Consider the following 17,605-nt stretch of genomic DNA (forward strand, 5'->3'; position numbering starts at 1 on the left):
GCCCCTTTCTCCACTCAAAACAAGTCCAGAATATGCCATATGTCAGTGGGTTACCTATCACATAATCACAGTGTATTCTATATACTACCACTGTAAGACCTGGGGCGATGGCAGGCACAGCCATAAATGTCACATGTAAAGTATAGTATAATAACCGGCATGGATTAGGACATGTGTCAGTGTCCCGAACAGGACCTGCATTGTCTGTGCCATCATGACGGAATATACATAGTTTAACTATGCAAAGCTGTAATAGCAGCTACAAGGATTTAAAGGCAAATGCAAAAAGCAAAGTAAATAAATCTTAAAATGAGAAGAGATATATACAGCGTACAGTAGGCCTGTGGATCACATAGATATTCTTAGTAGTGCCATTTGCTTTATCACTTTATTTCCATATACAATGGAATTGAATGCAAACATATGTCCGTACCCTGGGGTTGTATCTGTGTCCAATGACATCACAATAGCTCTTACTGTCTAGGCTACGTCCATATTGCCAATATGTGTATAAGATATGCAAAGTTACTGTATAGCATGTGCTTAACTACCAACTATTCCTTGTTCCACCACCCCTTCAATATAACTATATACCGTCCCTATGTGCAAGCCTCCAGGAAAATGGCCGTCATGGACAAATCGGACAGCATCCCCATCGCTTGGCCAAGCAGAAGGATCTACCCACATGTGACTAACAGAAATCATGGAAAAAGCTTTAACCTTCGAGTACAATAGAATCGAGGTCACTGCGACTAGTGCAAATACAAGATATATGTTGATTTACTTCATTCAATTAAAAGAATTCCTCTGATAATATAGCTTGTTTGGAGATGGAGTGGCATGGTCTTTAAAAATGACAATAGATATGTGCTCCCTTAATTAATTAATTAATTCATTAATTAGTACTTATTTATAGTAAAAACAAGTTGGATAAGATGCCTTTATAACGGAATAAATGAAATTCTTCCATATGTTAAATTGTATGCATTTATCCCGTTATAATAAAGGCACCTTATTCAATTAATTTAAAGTATGAATAAATATTAACCAGGGGAGCAGGTATCTATTGTCATTTTTGAAAGAGGACTCCGTCTCCAAACTAGATATGTTATCAGAGGAATTACATACATTTCATTAAATCAACATATATCTAATCACAATCCTATAGATCACATGCAGCGAGTGCAATACTATTCATAACATATTTCATTATTTTCATCATTTGTTACTACTTAGGCTAAAAAATTGTATTTTTTTAAAACTGTTTTCATATAACCAATTAATATTAGCGTCGGGAGGAGCGGTAGTGACCAGACACTATCATTGGCTATTAACCTGCGATTAGACCCCGGGGTGCAATGGTAAGACTGTATCTGAGTTTCGTGCCTCCCCTGTGCTGGGGGTATATATAATGTATTATTCCCCCGGCTCAGGGCAGTCTTGACCGTCTTTATGTATATATATATATATATATATATATATATTTATATATATATATATATATATATATATATAGCATGTGAGAAGTTGGATCTACAGAGATGTGTCAGAAATCTGGAGGTTGGGGAGGAACAGAGCAGTAATGACTGCAGACTTGGCAATTCTGTGATATCTTTATCTGTCCCCACCGCCTGCTAACTGTCAGCAAGTAGAGTGTCAGCCTAGAGGAGGAGGAGGCGGAGGAGAAGGAGGAGGAGGAGGAGGAGGAGGAGGAGGGGACAGGCAGAAGACATCACAGTTATCAGAAGTCAATGTAAAGCTTTCCCAGCCTGATTGTGAGGCGAGCACGGTCACTCAATAACTGACTCACCAAACCATTAAATGGGTGCACAACATTTTACTGCTATACTGTATGTCCCCATTTAAATAGGGATTGAAATAACTGTATTTGAGTTTAAATATCCAGAAAACATGGTCATCATTGTGCAGCGTTTCATCTTATTATCCAAGATAATAGAGTAGAGTAACAGCGCCTTCCTGTTAGCTGGCTGTATAATCTCATTAATGTGCTCCACGTTATACCCCCATGTTAAACCTTTACGGTCTCACACTGGCCCTTATTCTGCTTGGTGCGGCCGGAGCCGCATATGCGGCTCCGACCGTGCAGGCGAATCCCCGCCTTCCATACGGATCGCCACCTGCCGTCCGTACGCGGATATGTGGCGATCCGCATGAAATTGGACGGGGATACGCCTCCTCCATGGTGGGAGCAGCCCCTGCATTCGATGGTCGCCGAACATCGAATGCAGGGCCGCACGCTCCACCAGGGTCCCGCAACACAAGACCACACGGACACTTGTCCGTGTGAAATCTTGTATGGGGGCGGGCAGCGTACCCACGCGTCACGGCCTCATTACCATGCATACGCCCCGCGTTTGCATGGGAACGCCCATGAAACGCGGGGCGTATGCATAGGGTAATGAGGATAAGTAGCCCCTCACGCCCCCTGTGCGGCGTATAGAGAATCCTTGCGGCGAAATCGCCTGCACATGCGCAGAGTGACCTCTGCACATGCGCAGAAGAAAAACATCGGCGGCCCGTACGCAAGCGGGAATATCCGCATCGATCAGAATAAGGGCCACTGTTTCCCATTATAAAAGTCCAGGCGTATTATTACAGTAATATTATATCCGCACACGGCTCCGATGCCTCCTTGCAGTCTGCACCTTGTGGGTTTTCACACTGCGCAAGCTCAGGGGATTCAAGTGCAGGCAGCACGGGGCCCAACACATATCAATCAAATCTACAAATCCAACTGAAGAGGGTAACTGTGTAATAACAGGGCAGTATAATATAACCAAAGTCCAGTGAGGGGCATCAACACCACAGTGGGCTGAGGACGAAAGTAGGTTTCTGCAATTGGGCATTAACTCCCCGGCCTAACGCTAAGACACCTGCACGTTTATGATCGCAATGCCGGCAGTCAGGATCTCCTTGATGTCAACTTTTAAGTGCCGGGCTTCTGCCCGCTAGTGAGGATGCCGACATCAGTATTTTGTCCACCAACATCCCAAGGGAATGAAACGCATCTCAGTATACAAAATTTTGTGTATGGTTCAGGCCCACTGTCATCAGCCCAACTCTCTGCGGCCTACTCGTGATTACTAATGCACCCATTCCATATGCAGGAACACTAGTTTTTGCATGTTTTAAGTAGGGATCATGCTCATTATTAGGGGCCCAACTGTGTTCAACAAACTCTGAAAATTTTACATTTTAAAGTGTGTTTGCGAAAACCAACCAAATCTCCAAATGCCTCAAGGATTCAAGGATGCCCTCTCCTTCCTGATGGAATAAGGTTCTGATCAAATCCCTCTGCTGCCTCATAGCCAGCATCTTTGCACATGCATGAACCCAGACGGCTGGAACATCTTTGGTAAGTAACAGTGTTACAGGCAGAGACTATATCTTCTAGCACGTCCCATGCTTGGCGTTATTCTTGACTCCTCCCTCTCCTTTAACCCCTATTTTCTGGCGGCAGAACAAACCTACCAGGGCAGGTTTGTCCTGCCCAGAAATACTCACCACAGAAGGGGCAGCCACTACATACCTGACCTCTCTTTACACTCACTCCTGCTCTCTTTGCTCCACAATTGAATGTCGCCTCTCCTGCCAAATTGGTTACTTCTTCCCATTCCTGCCTCCAAGATCGTGGCTGTTGTGCTCCTTATCTCTGGAATTCTCTACCCCTCCATATCCGACTCTCCACCTCCCTACAAAACTTTAAGCAGCCTCTCAAGACCCACTTCTTCATTACAACCAGCCATCTCTCATCCTTACCTTCTGTTTACGCTCTCTTCTACCTCTCCTGTGTCACTCCTGTCTGCCTGCCCCTCCCATTTAGAATTTGAAGTCTCACGAGCAGGGCCCTCTCTCCTCGTGTACTTTTCTTAGAATATATGTATCTTTGCCACCTTAGTTATTGCCTCTGTGTCCCGATCCCTGATGGACCTGTTTTTATTAACCATGTTTTTGTCCAAAATTGCCTTGTACTGTATTTCCTTATTTGTTTTCTGTTTTTGCTCATTTATGTATTGTTAGGTGCTGTGGAACCCTTTTGGCGCCATATAAATAAACAATAGTACTAATAATAGTTGCATCATCAAGACACCTGGACCACCCACTTCAATCAGAGATGTGTCTGGGAGAGCCACCTGAGATTAGTAGGAAAGTGTGATGTAGAACCACATTATGCCCTCTCATTGTGTCGTTATTATGCCCCCACATTATGTGATCACTACAAACCCACATAATACCACTATGGCTAAGGGTGTCGAGAGGGGAGTGGAAGCTGGTACTAATTACAACAACCTCCTTAGTACCCTGGCCCAAAGGTACTCACTGTGGTCCTCATAACGATGTCCCCATCATTGGTGATCATACAGTAGTCCGATTTCACCCGATCCCGATGAATTGGGCAGAGAAATCGGCCCAAATCGGATGTCTTTGACATTCCCCATGGGTCCAATGTGCGGCCCCGTGCGCATCAGACCTGAGCCGGAGGTCGTACCTGCTATCCATCCGACCGGCAACTTGCCCCCCCCCCCCAACGGGCTTGCATGCGATACATTGCATGTGAAATGGCCGCATGCTATGTATCGCATGCGATCCTGCTGCCTGGGAAGGTCCGGAGCGATTCAGAGAGGGTCAGATGGCCATACACTGCTGCAATACATCGCAGTAGTGTATGGCCACCGTAACACCGGGCCGTAGTCATAGGGAATGGATGTGGAACAACTGTCTGCGAATGCTGGGTATAAGTCCTGGTCATTATATGTAACTGTGCCCCATATCTTTATTTTCACTACTGTTTAAAACTTCAGTGACATTTTCCTGACTTGGACAACAAAATCATTGTAGAGTAACCAGAGGGGAATGTAAAAATAACCGAATTATCGTCCCTCTCCACAGGGTCCTGCCCGGACATGGCAGTAAGGATTTGAGGCTGTGGTCAGCCAGTGTTCCTCATAAATTATCTTTCAGCAACATCTGAGGACTATAAAGACAAGCCAGGAGAACGTGATGGCGAGGGGAAACAGCGTCACCCTGGAGGCCTGTGATATTAACCATTCCCTGACAGGAAACGTTAAGAAAGATTAAAATATAAAAGCCACAAAGAAGTGCGGTAGTCAGCAGTCAATCACCTTCCAGAATAAGGGGCAGAATTCAGGGAAGGACACTATGTATTTTGGAATATGTGGTGTAATTATAGCTACCAGATTAGGACCACTCATGGTGAAATCCTCATGTACTGGGTGAGGATACTGTAACATTCCCATTCGTTCAGTTCACAGCAGTGTAGCAACAAAATGGCGGAGCTTTGTTTGGCATTGCTGATGTGACTTGTCTTTGTTTCCGACACTGCTGTAAGCGTTGAACTAATGATGAGGACTCTTATTATTTATCAAGCTCAGGAAAATGGAGTTTGAGTCTGGGAACGGACATCATCTTCATGTGTTTGTCCCTACTGTTCCATTCCTATGTTTTGGAAGGAGGTCCGGAGTGCTTGAAGCGATCCATTTAGATCCCTACGCCGCCGTCATCCCTTTCCACACACACGGCTGTCTGTGTAATCTGCCTGTCCATATAAACTGTCGCTGCTAGTAACTAGCTTTTCAGAGCAGCTGCCCAGGAACCTTACACAGGGGGAGATTCTCTAAGAATCTCCGCCCCCCTTCGCCGCCCATCGCATTTATAATTATCGCATATGTTCTAACATATGCGATAATTATAGCAAAGGACAGCTCTTGCGTTAAGAGCTGTCCTTTGCGGTGGGAGTCGCCGGGTCCCAGCAGGTCCCGGCGGCTCCCCCCTCCCTCACACACCCGGCGCTGCTGCACCGGGCTTTCCTCCTCCCTGCACCCGGAAGAGGATCAGTGCAGGGAGGAGGTCACAGGTCCGGGCAGCACTGCTCTGTGCTGCCCGGACACAGGTGAGGGGGCGATGCGGGGTGGCGGGGGTCCGTGCGGGGCGGCGGGGGGGTCGGCGCGGGGGGGGGGTCGGCGCGGGGCGGCGGTGGGATGCGGTAGAAGCCCATTGGCTTCTATGGGGCATCGCCAGATTTTTCTGGCGATGCCCCCCGCCACGTTAACCCGGCGGGGGATGCTTACAGCATCCCAAAATGCGGTAAAAACCCGGATAACGGGGTTTTTACCGCATTTCTTGCTTAGAGAATCTCCGCCTTACTGAGGTACTCCAGCTTCTTTTATCCACAGCAACTAGCGCCAATTCGGATACTTGAGACAATCAGGACACTGGGCCAGATTCTCTAAGCTTCAAAAGTGATAAAATGGAGAGTGATAAACAGCCACCTCCCATGTCACAGACTGTGTTTGAAAAATGTCAGACAGGAGCTGATTGGCTGGTGGTTTATCACTCTCCATTTTATCACTTTTGAAGCTTAGAGAATCTGGCCCTTAATAAGGAATAGGTCCCACCGTACATACTGGCATATTTGGCTCTGTCCTAGCGCTTTTGCATCCTTTGTATGTCCCTGCCCCTGATCTTTACCAGGGTCACAACTTAGAAACGGGAATTTACCCACTTGAAGACCCATCAAATTCCCAGCAAGTCATTCAGAAAGGGGTGTCAGTCAAATGGTAGAATGTTCATTGCAACTTAATAGTGATTATCCAAAAGTAAATGTTAATGCCAGCCAGGTGCATATGTTGTGGCATCCAAATGATCAGAAAAGGCATCTGGAGAAGCCATAGAATAGATCATGGCCCTTATTCTGGTTCACTCGCAAAGGCAAATTCCTTCTCAAATGGTCAATACCATGTGCACTGCAGGTGGGGCAGATGTAACATGTGCAGAGAGAGTTAGATTTGGGTGGGGTTTTTCTCCAAAGTGAGATCTATATTGCAGTGTAAAAATAATGCAGTCAGTATTTACCCTGCACAGAAACAAAATAACTCACCCAAATCTAACTCTCTGCACAAGTTACATCTGCCCCCCTGCAGTGCACATGGTTTTGTCCATTTGAGAAGCAATTTGCCTTTGCAAGTGATCCAGAATAAGGGCCCATGTGCCTTTGGGTTTTATAAAATGGTCAAATATATCCACAGACAGTTGCGCTAAATTAAGCAGACTTTGGGCACGTTGCCTCTGGATGCAGGAGAGAGTAAAGAGCACCCAATGCTCTATCCGTGGACTTTTGCATGCTCACCTCCCTTGCTACCCCCTCCTTCAGGAGGGTGCAGCCTGGTTGGCACACGGGGGCAGGTCCGGTGGGATGGTGGGCTGTTTGGAGAGCATGGTGGCATGATCAAGTAATAGTTTCTCCACCCTCCGTTATGCAGTGCATAGGAAATAGGCCCTGTACAGTGAAGGGCGTGGCGGCTGCGATGATACAATACAGCGCAAATCGCATAAATCGGATCCCCTCAGACCGCCCACTTGTGCATTGTCACAGTTGGCTGAGGGAGGGTGTGAGCAGCTGGAGGGGCATGCGGGAGACTTGCCCGCCTTCCTGTGCAACCGGGAGAGCCACACGATTTTCGTGAGCCTCCTGGCCTTCCCAGTAAGGTAGCCGAATGCCTATGTCAGCCCTGACCATGTAGAAGACAGGTAACCTGCCCCCCAGAATGCGACGAGCATCAGTCGCTATCCCAATACTAGCATAGTCATACATGTATCTTGTACGAGGATCACGTCTCCCCAATAATCTGCATATAATAGGTATCGTTTCAGCCGCATTGCATCAGATATAAGGACACGCGGCCATAGATTTTGCTGAGAACGTTACAGACTGTGTGATTTCTCCAGCCTTGTTTTGCACCCAGAGCCCGGGAGATATGTGCTGAATCATTGGGTGAGGGCGGGGTGGTGTCTGCTTATAGGATCCTGGGAGACACTGATAACGAGAAGCAGCCACCGCCATATGCCACAGATCTGTAAGCTCTTCCTTTTCACTAGCCGAATGTTTGCTGACATTTTAGAAATGGTTTCCCTGTGCCTTCGCGGGATAACATCTTTGTAGTCACTGTGTTTCCAATCCGAATATCGAATACAACAAAAATGGTCTCTCCCTCGCTCTCCCCCCCTCTCTCTCTCTGCCCAAACCCTCTCCCACCGCCATCTTGCTACATAAATCTTCTGCATACAAATCTTATATTATGCAAACAATGGGAGTATGTACTAAGCCGCTGTGACTGCTTTAGCACAGATGTGCCTTCTCTCCCGGATTGGCTAGGATCTCCGGTGGTGCTTCCAGCTGTGACCACCACTATTCAAGTCTCCTGCAGCTGTCCGCCATCCGCCTGGTGCTGCCCGCTCTCTGAGTTATGCTTTATGTAGCAGAGGCGGGGCCAGGAAGGATCACATGATCTCACTGGTGCACTCCTCACCTATGCTGCACCATACCAACTGCATGCCTCCCGCTCTTCCGTCCTGGCTCCCCTCCTGGACGGTAACTATGCTTTAGCATATTTACATGCTAATGCTGGTAAATCCCTTCCCTCACAAAGCCTGGATTCTCACTCTGGGCCTGGTGGAGCAGGAGGTGATTAGGCAGGCCCCTTCTGCATGCTGCCTTGCAGGACCTAGCATCGGATCACATGTGACACCATCAGCCGACTGCGTCGATGGAGTCACGCAAATCGACACGACGTAGCTAATATTTAAATGACAGGAAATCTCAGTCAGAAGATGGAGATCCTGTCATCAGCATTCCCGCAAAATGGAGGCAACAAGCAGGATACTTAATGCGTAGTATGGAATTGTCGCATACTCAATTTAGGAGCTATCTCTACTTTGTAATATGCTTTTGTGATGACCTGACCCTTTGTGTTTGGGTTACAGGGCAACCATTCCTGGCCAAAGGGCCTAATTCAGTCCCGATCGCACAGCTGCAAATTAGCAATAGACTGCTGTACTACAGGCTGTACTGTGATGAAATCCTGTTTCTTACAAATCACTGGCCAGTCACAGGTTGATTAACAAAACTCCGCCACTTGTGGGTGGTAACTGCCCATTTTATAGAAGGGTCAGGGAAATGCGGGCATGCCCAGGCGTTTGGGGTTAAGTCATGTGACATCAGCTCCGCCCCCAATCAGCCTGTCTCTATCCAGCTGGCTGAGTAAGTCCTGGGCCACACACACTGGGGAATCATTACATGGTGAGCGGTTGCGAATGTATTTGCAACTCTTTGCAGGCCTGCAATATTTTCACAAGCCGTGCTAACCAACTCACAGGGCGGGATTTCCCTCTGGCAGGGCAGCGTATACCTGATCGCAGTGCTCTGAAAATTAGCAGCCGTGCGATCAGGTCTGAATTAGGCCCAAAATCTTGACTGCTGAACTGTTGCGATTGCCACCGTGGTGGAACTGGGTGGTACAGTTACACTTGCACAGTGGTCCAGTAGCCTCCCGCTAGCTAAACCTTCACCAATAACAGCCGCCTTTCCTCAGTGGATTAGGTCCGCCAAGTACTAGGATGCCACCTGGTCTTCCCACGGATAGGGCTGCTATTGGAGACTGCCAATTACCGGGATGCCCCCTGGTCTTCCCACGGATAGGGCGGCTATTGGAGACTGTGCAAGGTAAGTACAGCAGGGACACAAAGGAAGGACCAGACAGATGAGACAAACAAGTACCTAAATCTCACTTCCATGTATGCCTGGCGCAAGACCACTGCGGCAGATGGCACGCACTGGCGACACGGTACTGGAGATGAAGTAACCGAGTAGTGGGTAGTGAACCTCAGTGGTTAACGTGTTTGTGAACCAGTTGCAGGTAGCGTCTATGCTGACAGACAACAGATGGAACTGGATTGTGAGCCAATACTGGTTCCCAGACAGGACTGGACTGAGCACAGCACTGGTATAAGACAGGTAAAAGGACAGAATCCACAAACGGAGAAGTCACTAATAGCAACACCAGAATATTCCCATAGACATACACTGAAGCTCAGCAAGAGCAGGTACACACAGGACATAGGTAAATCCAAAGGATCACACATAGAAGCCCAATCAGAGCAGGGACATACAGGCACAGGATATGCATAGTCACAGGTACATGCAAATAAACAGATTATTCAGAGACTACAGGAGTGATCAGGTATGGCCAGCAATAGCACTGGAAACTAGCAGTATAACTAGCACAGAGCTTAGGACTGGGTAATATAGGGAGCAAGCCCCAATCAGGATGGCTGGGGAAGAACAAGCCTCCTGTTGCACAAATGAACCGCAGCTGGATAGCCAGACACGCAGCTGAGACTGCATACAGAACACATACAGAAGTCAGGCTGCAGTTACAGAACTTCTCTGTTGTTTATGGTGTTACCATCATATAAAATGGTAACTACTTACCCTGAACCCCAAAGTGTTCAATACAAAGCATTTTTAAAAAAGCTTGCAAAGTATGCTGCTAGCTGCAACGTCATGAATAAGGGTCCAGTTGTGGAGACGTAGTAACATTGCAATGGCTAATGCACATATGTGAGATGCAATAATTCTACTGAGAACAAACTGCGCATGTGCGGGAATTGTCCAGAGGCAGCAACATGACTTGTGGCATTAGACAAGCAACAAAAATCTCAGCTTAGTAAGGTACCTTTATGCTCAGGCGCCATAGCAGTATTCTGCTTAAGAGAAACCACAGTTGTATGATGAAGCCATAATAACTTGTTTTGGAATGCAGTATTTGGGATGTTTGCAGTTGAAATCCAGACACTGGTCAGAGTCCGGTGCCGGAACTCGAACACCGCTCACAATGCCAAATCTGGAATACTGACTGTCGGCATCCCAAACATAAGTATGCCGGGGCTGGTTGGGGGGGAGGGGTTAGAATACTTACCTAGCAGGTGTCTGAATTCTGCATATCGGGATGCAGCAGTCGCCTTCTGAAAGCTGGCATCCTAAGCACCGGGAGGCCAATACCATTTTACAATACTTCAGAAATTGACTTTTGAAGGACATAGTGACTGATTAATCACCATCCGCACCAGAGCATGCAGATGTGCCACCAACTACAACAACATCCCAACTATCAGAGATGACCCCCCCCCCCCCAACCCTGACCATACTCACCTACCCCTATGACCAACAGCCCTCAACCCCTATGACCAGCTATCCTCACGAGAGTACTGATCAGCGGTCCCAGGGTAGGCAATTATGATTTAGTTTATTCATATTCTCATACCTAGGGGCAAAGCTATGCAGAAGCCAGAATTCGCAGTGAGCCCTGTCAATCACCAGCTGAAGGTGGTGTTATTATCACAGTGAACAGATCACATTTCCCATCATAATGAAGGGAAATGCAATCTGGCAACTAAAATAAAATGCTAATTAAAGCGTTTGGAACTGTTTTTCACAAAAACTGCTCCAATAACAATATATTTAATAACTTTAATATATTGAAAAGGGTGTGAAAACTTTTTTTCACATTATTTAAATTAAAAAAATTATAATAAATCTGCCCCCAAAACTTTCATAGCTTTAGAAACAGAGACTACAAATTGAAATCAGAGGCAGTTGGTGGATACGCCATTTATACCTAAAATGTATACATAACCGAGTTAAACGTCAAATCTTGTAAAACTGTATGATGCGTTTTTTCTAATTTATCACCAAGGCGATCAAAATCATAATAATCTATAGAGCAGTAGACTATACTAAATCATTGTTATGTAACAGCGCCACCTTCTGTCTGTGAGTAGTAGTGCACCATAATCATTGCGCAAATCATTTATCAGATGTTTGTACTTTCACTCCTCAATGCTTGGGGACAATAATACAAAATAAATAGAATAAGAAAAATAATAATAATAAAAAAAAACATATTAGGACATAAGTGCTTGTGTTTCTAGATGCCTAAAATATAAAATAGATGAATGTTTAAAATAAGTGCGGATGCTGGACATGATTCAGAGTTGATGGTTAATCTGCGGATTCGCAGGTCGAGTGATTATGAAATGACTGCGCATGCGTACGGATGGATCCTAGTGTGCATGCCTGAGGGTGAATAGCGACAGAAGTTTCATATGGATCGTAAAAAAAGCAATGTGCCGGAGGTTGCCTGACAGGATGCTGGCGGTTGGGACCTCCGGGAGCGTGTGAAAAAAACACAGGCGTGACATAACATGTAATGGGCATAATGTGTAATAAGCATTATGGTGTGTGGCATAATGTGTAATGATGAGCATTATGGTGTGTGGCATAATGTGTAAGGGCATCACAGTGTGTGGCATAATGTGCAATGTGAAATCAGAATTACAGTATCTGAGTGTGATTGACACTATCACACACACACACACACACACACACACACACACACACACACACACACACACTTATTAACAATATTGTAAGTTTTTCTTCATCACACTATGCAAACTGCAAGTCTATAGCACACCCGTCTGGTGTGAACCGTTTTGTTAGGGAGATGTCTGTTCTCTGTTGTATGGGCGGGGGGAATAACGGGCTGGTGCACTGTGTAGGAACGTTTCTGCTGCGGAACCTTAGTCTTGGTGCTACCCGGCTCTTATTTGCTGCCGGATCCGCTGTTTGAGGCCGGGGAAGCCATGGAGGGCTCTGGTACGGTCACTCTGCCCCGCAGCCAGAAGCAGATGGTGTGCGTGGAGTACCCGGGGCTGGTGAAGAATGTGGACAAGATGCTGCTGACCCTGGGCGGGGAGGAAGGGGTGTCCCGGGTGAGAGGCTTTATTGCCAGTAGCAGGCTCTGCACTCAGCCTGGCTGTCTACATGGGGACTAAGTAAAAACCGGACCCGGATAAGACACCGGAACGCCGGACCAGACATCAAACTCTGCATTCCAGAGCTTATAGTGTCTGGTCCGAGGGGTGTCCCATGCGGGGGTGTCTTGTCCGGGGGGATGCCTGTGATTGCTCACACCAGGGACATGGGGAAGGGGAGATTACAGCCTCCCTGTGTGGTCTGGACCGTTCCAGTTTTTATTACACCCCGGACCATGCGGTGAGGCTGTATTCTCCCCCCTCTCCTCTCCCAGGTGACAGGTGCGAGAGCAGCCCCATCAGATGGAGCACCCCCGGACAGGACACCCCCAGACCGGATACTACAAGCTCCGGAATGCAGAGTTTGATGTCCAGTCCGGCATTCCGGTGTCTTATCTGATTCCGGATTTTACCCATACCCGTCTACATGTTATATTCTGTATAGAGCCCTTTACACTGTTATATTCTGTATAGAGCCCTTTACTCTGTGAGTGGTGGGGTGAGAGACTCGGTCATTGTAGTAGGGGAGCCGCTACTCAGATGTGATTTCCTATGTGCTTTATCATATGTCCCCATACATGTCAGGGGGGGTAGGCACCAAACTCCTATTTTAGGATCCAGGACATTAAACACTTAATAATAAATAAAAACTCAAAACCTTAATTTTAGGAGCAGTAGTAAATAGCTCCAAGAGTAAGGTCAGAGGTAGAACTACCATTGGTGTAACCGGTGCGGTGCATCGGGGTCCCTGAGGACTAAGGGGCCCGCTGCTGTCCCTGCCACCCAATGTTTTTCTCTGTCACCCGCTGCCATGTTGCATATTGTGAACCTGGGTTGGGGTGCCCAAATTATAATGTTGCACCTGGGTTCACCACCTACAATTTCTGCCACTGATTAAGGTTTGTGGTGGGACAGATTGGGTGTGGTATATTAGGTTGAAAATGTCACATCTGATTCAATAGGTACGAGCTGACAATAAGCAGTGCTCTAGAATATTCTAATGAATATTCCCCCTTTCACACTGAGCTGAGATCCTGGGTCATTGCCAGGGCAAGCTGGTGTGACCCGTGTTCTGGCTTGGTGTGAAAAGGTCAACCAGGGTCAGCTGCAGTGTGTAATGTTGACCCAGGTCATGCCAAAAAGGCTGCTGATTGGCAGGCATAGGAGTGCTTGGAAATGACATAACCTCCAAGTGTTTGGTGTGAATAACAATGATCCGGGACCATCCGGTGGCTCTGACCCCTGTTCCGTATCCCAGGTCAGGCATGGTTTGGAGGTGGGGTTTCAGTGTGAAAGTGGTATAAGTGAGTTTTGAGGGATTCTTTGAGACAACAGTGCTTGGTGCAGTACAGGCAATGTCTTGCAGATAAGTTTGATAGGCTGTTATCATCATGCAGGAGAGGGGGAAGTTTAAATTTATTTTTTAGAGGATAGGGATCCATTGAAGGGATTGGTGGAGTGAGGAGACAGTGCAATATGAGAGAAATCTAAGTCTTAGCTGGATTAAGGTTTAAATAGAGAAGAGCGCTGAGATGCTGCAATAGTCGAGGCAAGATGTTAAGGGAGAGGATTCTAATCCTGGCAATGGGCCTTATTCTAGTTCACTCCTTCTGGCAAATTCCTTCTTAGCTGGACAAAACCATATGCACTGCAGGTGGGGCAGATGTATCATGTGCAGACAGTAATGCGGGGTACACACCAGGACGACCCGCTCACGATGCACATTGTGAGCTGGTCGTCAGTGTCTCGTCCGACCACGATCACGCGGAGCGCACGTGAGCGGGTTCCGATCCGATGGCGACCCGCACCCGGGTGTATGGTCGTTTCCAGATCCTACCTGCTACAGGTAGGATCTGAATAACGACCGTCCGACCCGCGGGACCGCGTATCCGATCGGAATCGGATCAAAACAGGACAGAAAAGGACCCAATCACCACACAATCTACATCCAATCGGTCGGAATTGGATCTAGATTGATGGGATCGGACCCTTGTCATCCTGGTGTGTACCCAGCATTAGATTTGGGTGATGTTTTACTTCAAAGTGAGATCTATATTGCAGTGTAAAAATAAAGCAGTCAGTATTTACCCTGCACAGAAACAAAATAACTCACCCAAATCTAATTCTCTCTCTACATCTGCTCCACCTGCAGTGTACATGGTGTTGTCCATCTAAGAAGGAATTTGCCAGAAGGAGTGAACCAGAATAAGGCCCAATGTTCGGTAGATGGAACTGACAGCAGTGGGTGGGTGTGTGAATGGCTGTGTGCAGTGAATGAGAGGACTAGGAACTGCAGGGATGGTGGTACAGCCAGCACTGGGGGGTCAGGTCAACCAAAAACTTATTGGACATCTTAAGTAGAAAGCAGACTGAAATAGATCAGGAACAGTATCATTAGCATAAACATTGCAAAGGAGACAGAAGGTCCTGATCCAAATGTAAACTGTGGTGGTGTAGAGTTGGGTAACAAGTACAGAGCCTTGGGGACTCCTGTAGAAAAGGGAGAGGTGGAAGTTGAGACAAATACGACTCGGAAAGAGACATAGGTGGAGAACCAAGGGCCTTATTTTGGTTCACTCTTTCTGACAAAATCCTTCTTAGATGGACAAAACCATGTGCACTGCAGGGGAGGCAGATTTAAAATGAGCAGAGAGAATTAGATTTGTGTGAGTTATTTTGTTTCTGTGCAGGGTAAATACTGGCTGCTTTATTTTTACACTGCAATATAGATATCAGTTTGAAGTAAAACCCCACCCAAATCTAATTCTCTCTGCACAAGTTACATGCCCCCCTGCAGTGCACATGGTTTTGCCCATCTAAGAAGGATTTTGTCAGAAAGAGTGATCTAGAATAAGGCCCCAAGAGAGAGGGCTGCTTCTCACAGACCAAAGAGTGAGGGGTGGTCCGTGGTGTGAAAGGCAACAGAGAGGCCACCAAGAATGAGGACAGAGAAATGACCCTTGGGTTTAGGGGAGAGTAAGTCATTGGTGAATATGGTAGGAGCAGTTAAAGTATAGACTGCAAGGTGAGAAAGTGACATTGTAACCCGAATGTAATATGAAGCGTCTCACTGATTATTATTCAATGCTTCCCTGTAGGTGTATGCAGACCCTTCAAAGAGACTGGAGCTATATTTCAGGCCTAAGGACCCTTACTGCCACCCGCTGTGCGCCAACCGCTTCCCCACCACAACAATGATCCTGCGAGTAAAGAAGAAGACCCGGAAGAAGAGCCCTAATGAAGCAGGAATGGGAAGCCAGGCCCAGGAGGGAACAATCAGCATGGAAATCATTGGAGTTGTGGGCACAGTCTATAAATTCCAAGGTCTGATTTTGTTTATTACCATTTAATATACAAATTCTGTTAATATGCGTAATATTTATAAGCGCCTGTAAATAAATCAGTACAAATGGCCTGTTATGATGTCAGTGTATAACTCCCTGAGCAACCCTTTGGCCGCACAGAATGGCTGTGGGAATTAAAACACTGGCACCTGCTCAGACGCTGCCCGGCATTAGACTTCGCATGCGCAGTCTAATCCTGAAAATCTCGGGATTGGAGACTAAAAATCCCGGCGTATTAGGGGCCAAATCCCAGGATTCCGCCATCCTGCGATTGGCCACCTTAGTGCTGATGTGTGCGCCCGCATCATCGCAGGCCACCGCTGCTCATCTGCTGGTATTACCAGCAGATGAGCGACAAACTGGACAGCTTTCCATAGCGTCCTGCTATGGAAAGTCATCCACCCCTGGGAAAATCGCTGCACAGGGAAAAAATCGCTCAGTGTACTGTATATGTACCTTTACTACTCCTGAAGTACCGCCAGTGACCACTAGAGACCTCTCAATGGACCAAATTACTCCTTAACAGAAAGCGAAAGTAAAATGATCTGTTTCAAACTTGCTGGGAAGACAGATTGGGGGTAGGAGCAGATAGGACTAGATGTCATTTGACTGGCTTTTAACTAGTAATTTATAAAGTGTCTCTTTTCAGCTATATTAATTTACTAGTAACCCAAGTTTTTCTTATTAGTGGGTTTGTTTTTTTCGTTTGTTTGGAAACCACATGTGCATTCAGTGGACTGTTTACACCTAAGTACATTTCCTGTCCTATCGGAGTTCCCATTGTAACATTTGGTTCCGTCTCCAGGCATGGCTGATTTCCAATACTTGGCTTTTTCCTGCAGCCCTGACGGCTCGCGGACCTCGCTGTATGACAAAGTTTTACTGAAGAAGCCGGAGAAAGAAGAATATTTCCACCAGGACATCAGCCTTCATATCCCACCGCCTATTTTCTCTCGATTAGACACCCAAGTGGATTATTACTACCGTCCCAACATCAATCACAGGTATGTGCAAGCTCCTGCATTATTCAGCTCTCTGGGTTCCCCAGCAGGGCAGTCTTTCAGCACCTTCTAGGAAAAAACAACAAGAGAAGCACAGCGCTGTTTGTGGAGGAATAATCACCATGGGATGTGGAATTAAAATGAATTTATTATAAAACACATGAACCTAGTACACTCACTGATAATAAGTAAAATTCTAATAATAAACTTCAAATAATAAAAAAAATATATAGAATAGTAGTACGTTTATTTATAAGGTGCCGCAAAGTGTCCGCAGCGCCGTACATAGCAAACAAAAAACAAATGACAAGGTAACGTACAGGGTGTGTTGAAAAATACAGTATAAATAGGGGTATAGCTGGTAGAACTAAAATCAGCATCAGTTCTGAAGTAGGTGTCGGAATCGTCGAGGAGACTGAAGATGAAGTAGAGGAAGGGAAGAACAGGACAGGAGGACAGGTGAGGTAAAGAGGTAGGGTGAGTACGTGAGGAAGGAGGGCCCTGCTCATAAGAGTTAACATACTAAAAATAGGTGGGTGGACGAACGAAATACAACAGGATAAGTAG

General features: G+C 46.5%; 1 protein-coding gene across 1 annotated transcript in view; it reads left to right on the top strand.

Moving 5' to 3' along the window:
• Positions 1-12,471: 12,471 nt before the first annotated feature.
• Positions 12,472-17,605, top strand: part of GTF3C5 (general transcription factor IIIC subunit 5) — a 14,026-nt gene continuing 8,892 nt past the window's right edge. Inside the window, exons 1-3 of the mRNA XM_083160938.1 lie at positions 12,472-12,651; positions 15,792-16,017; positions 16,843-17,041. Of these exons, the coding sequence (XP_083017064.1) occupies positions 12,523-12,651; positions 15,792-16,017; positions 16,843-17,041 (554 nt within the window). The 5' untranslated portion in view covers positions 12,472-12,522. The remainder of the gene's footprint in view (positions 12,652-15,791; positions 16,018-16,842; positions 17,042-17,605) is intronic.

The sequence above is a fragment of the Crinia signifera genome, chromosome 9 (assembly GCF_055691185.1).
Source record: "Crinia signifera chromosome 9, ASM5569118v1, whole genome shotgun sequence".
NCBI classification, from domain to species: domain Eukaryota; kingdom Metazoa; phylum Chordata; class Amphibia; order Anura; family Myobatrachidae; genus Crinia; species Crinia signifera.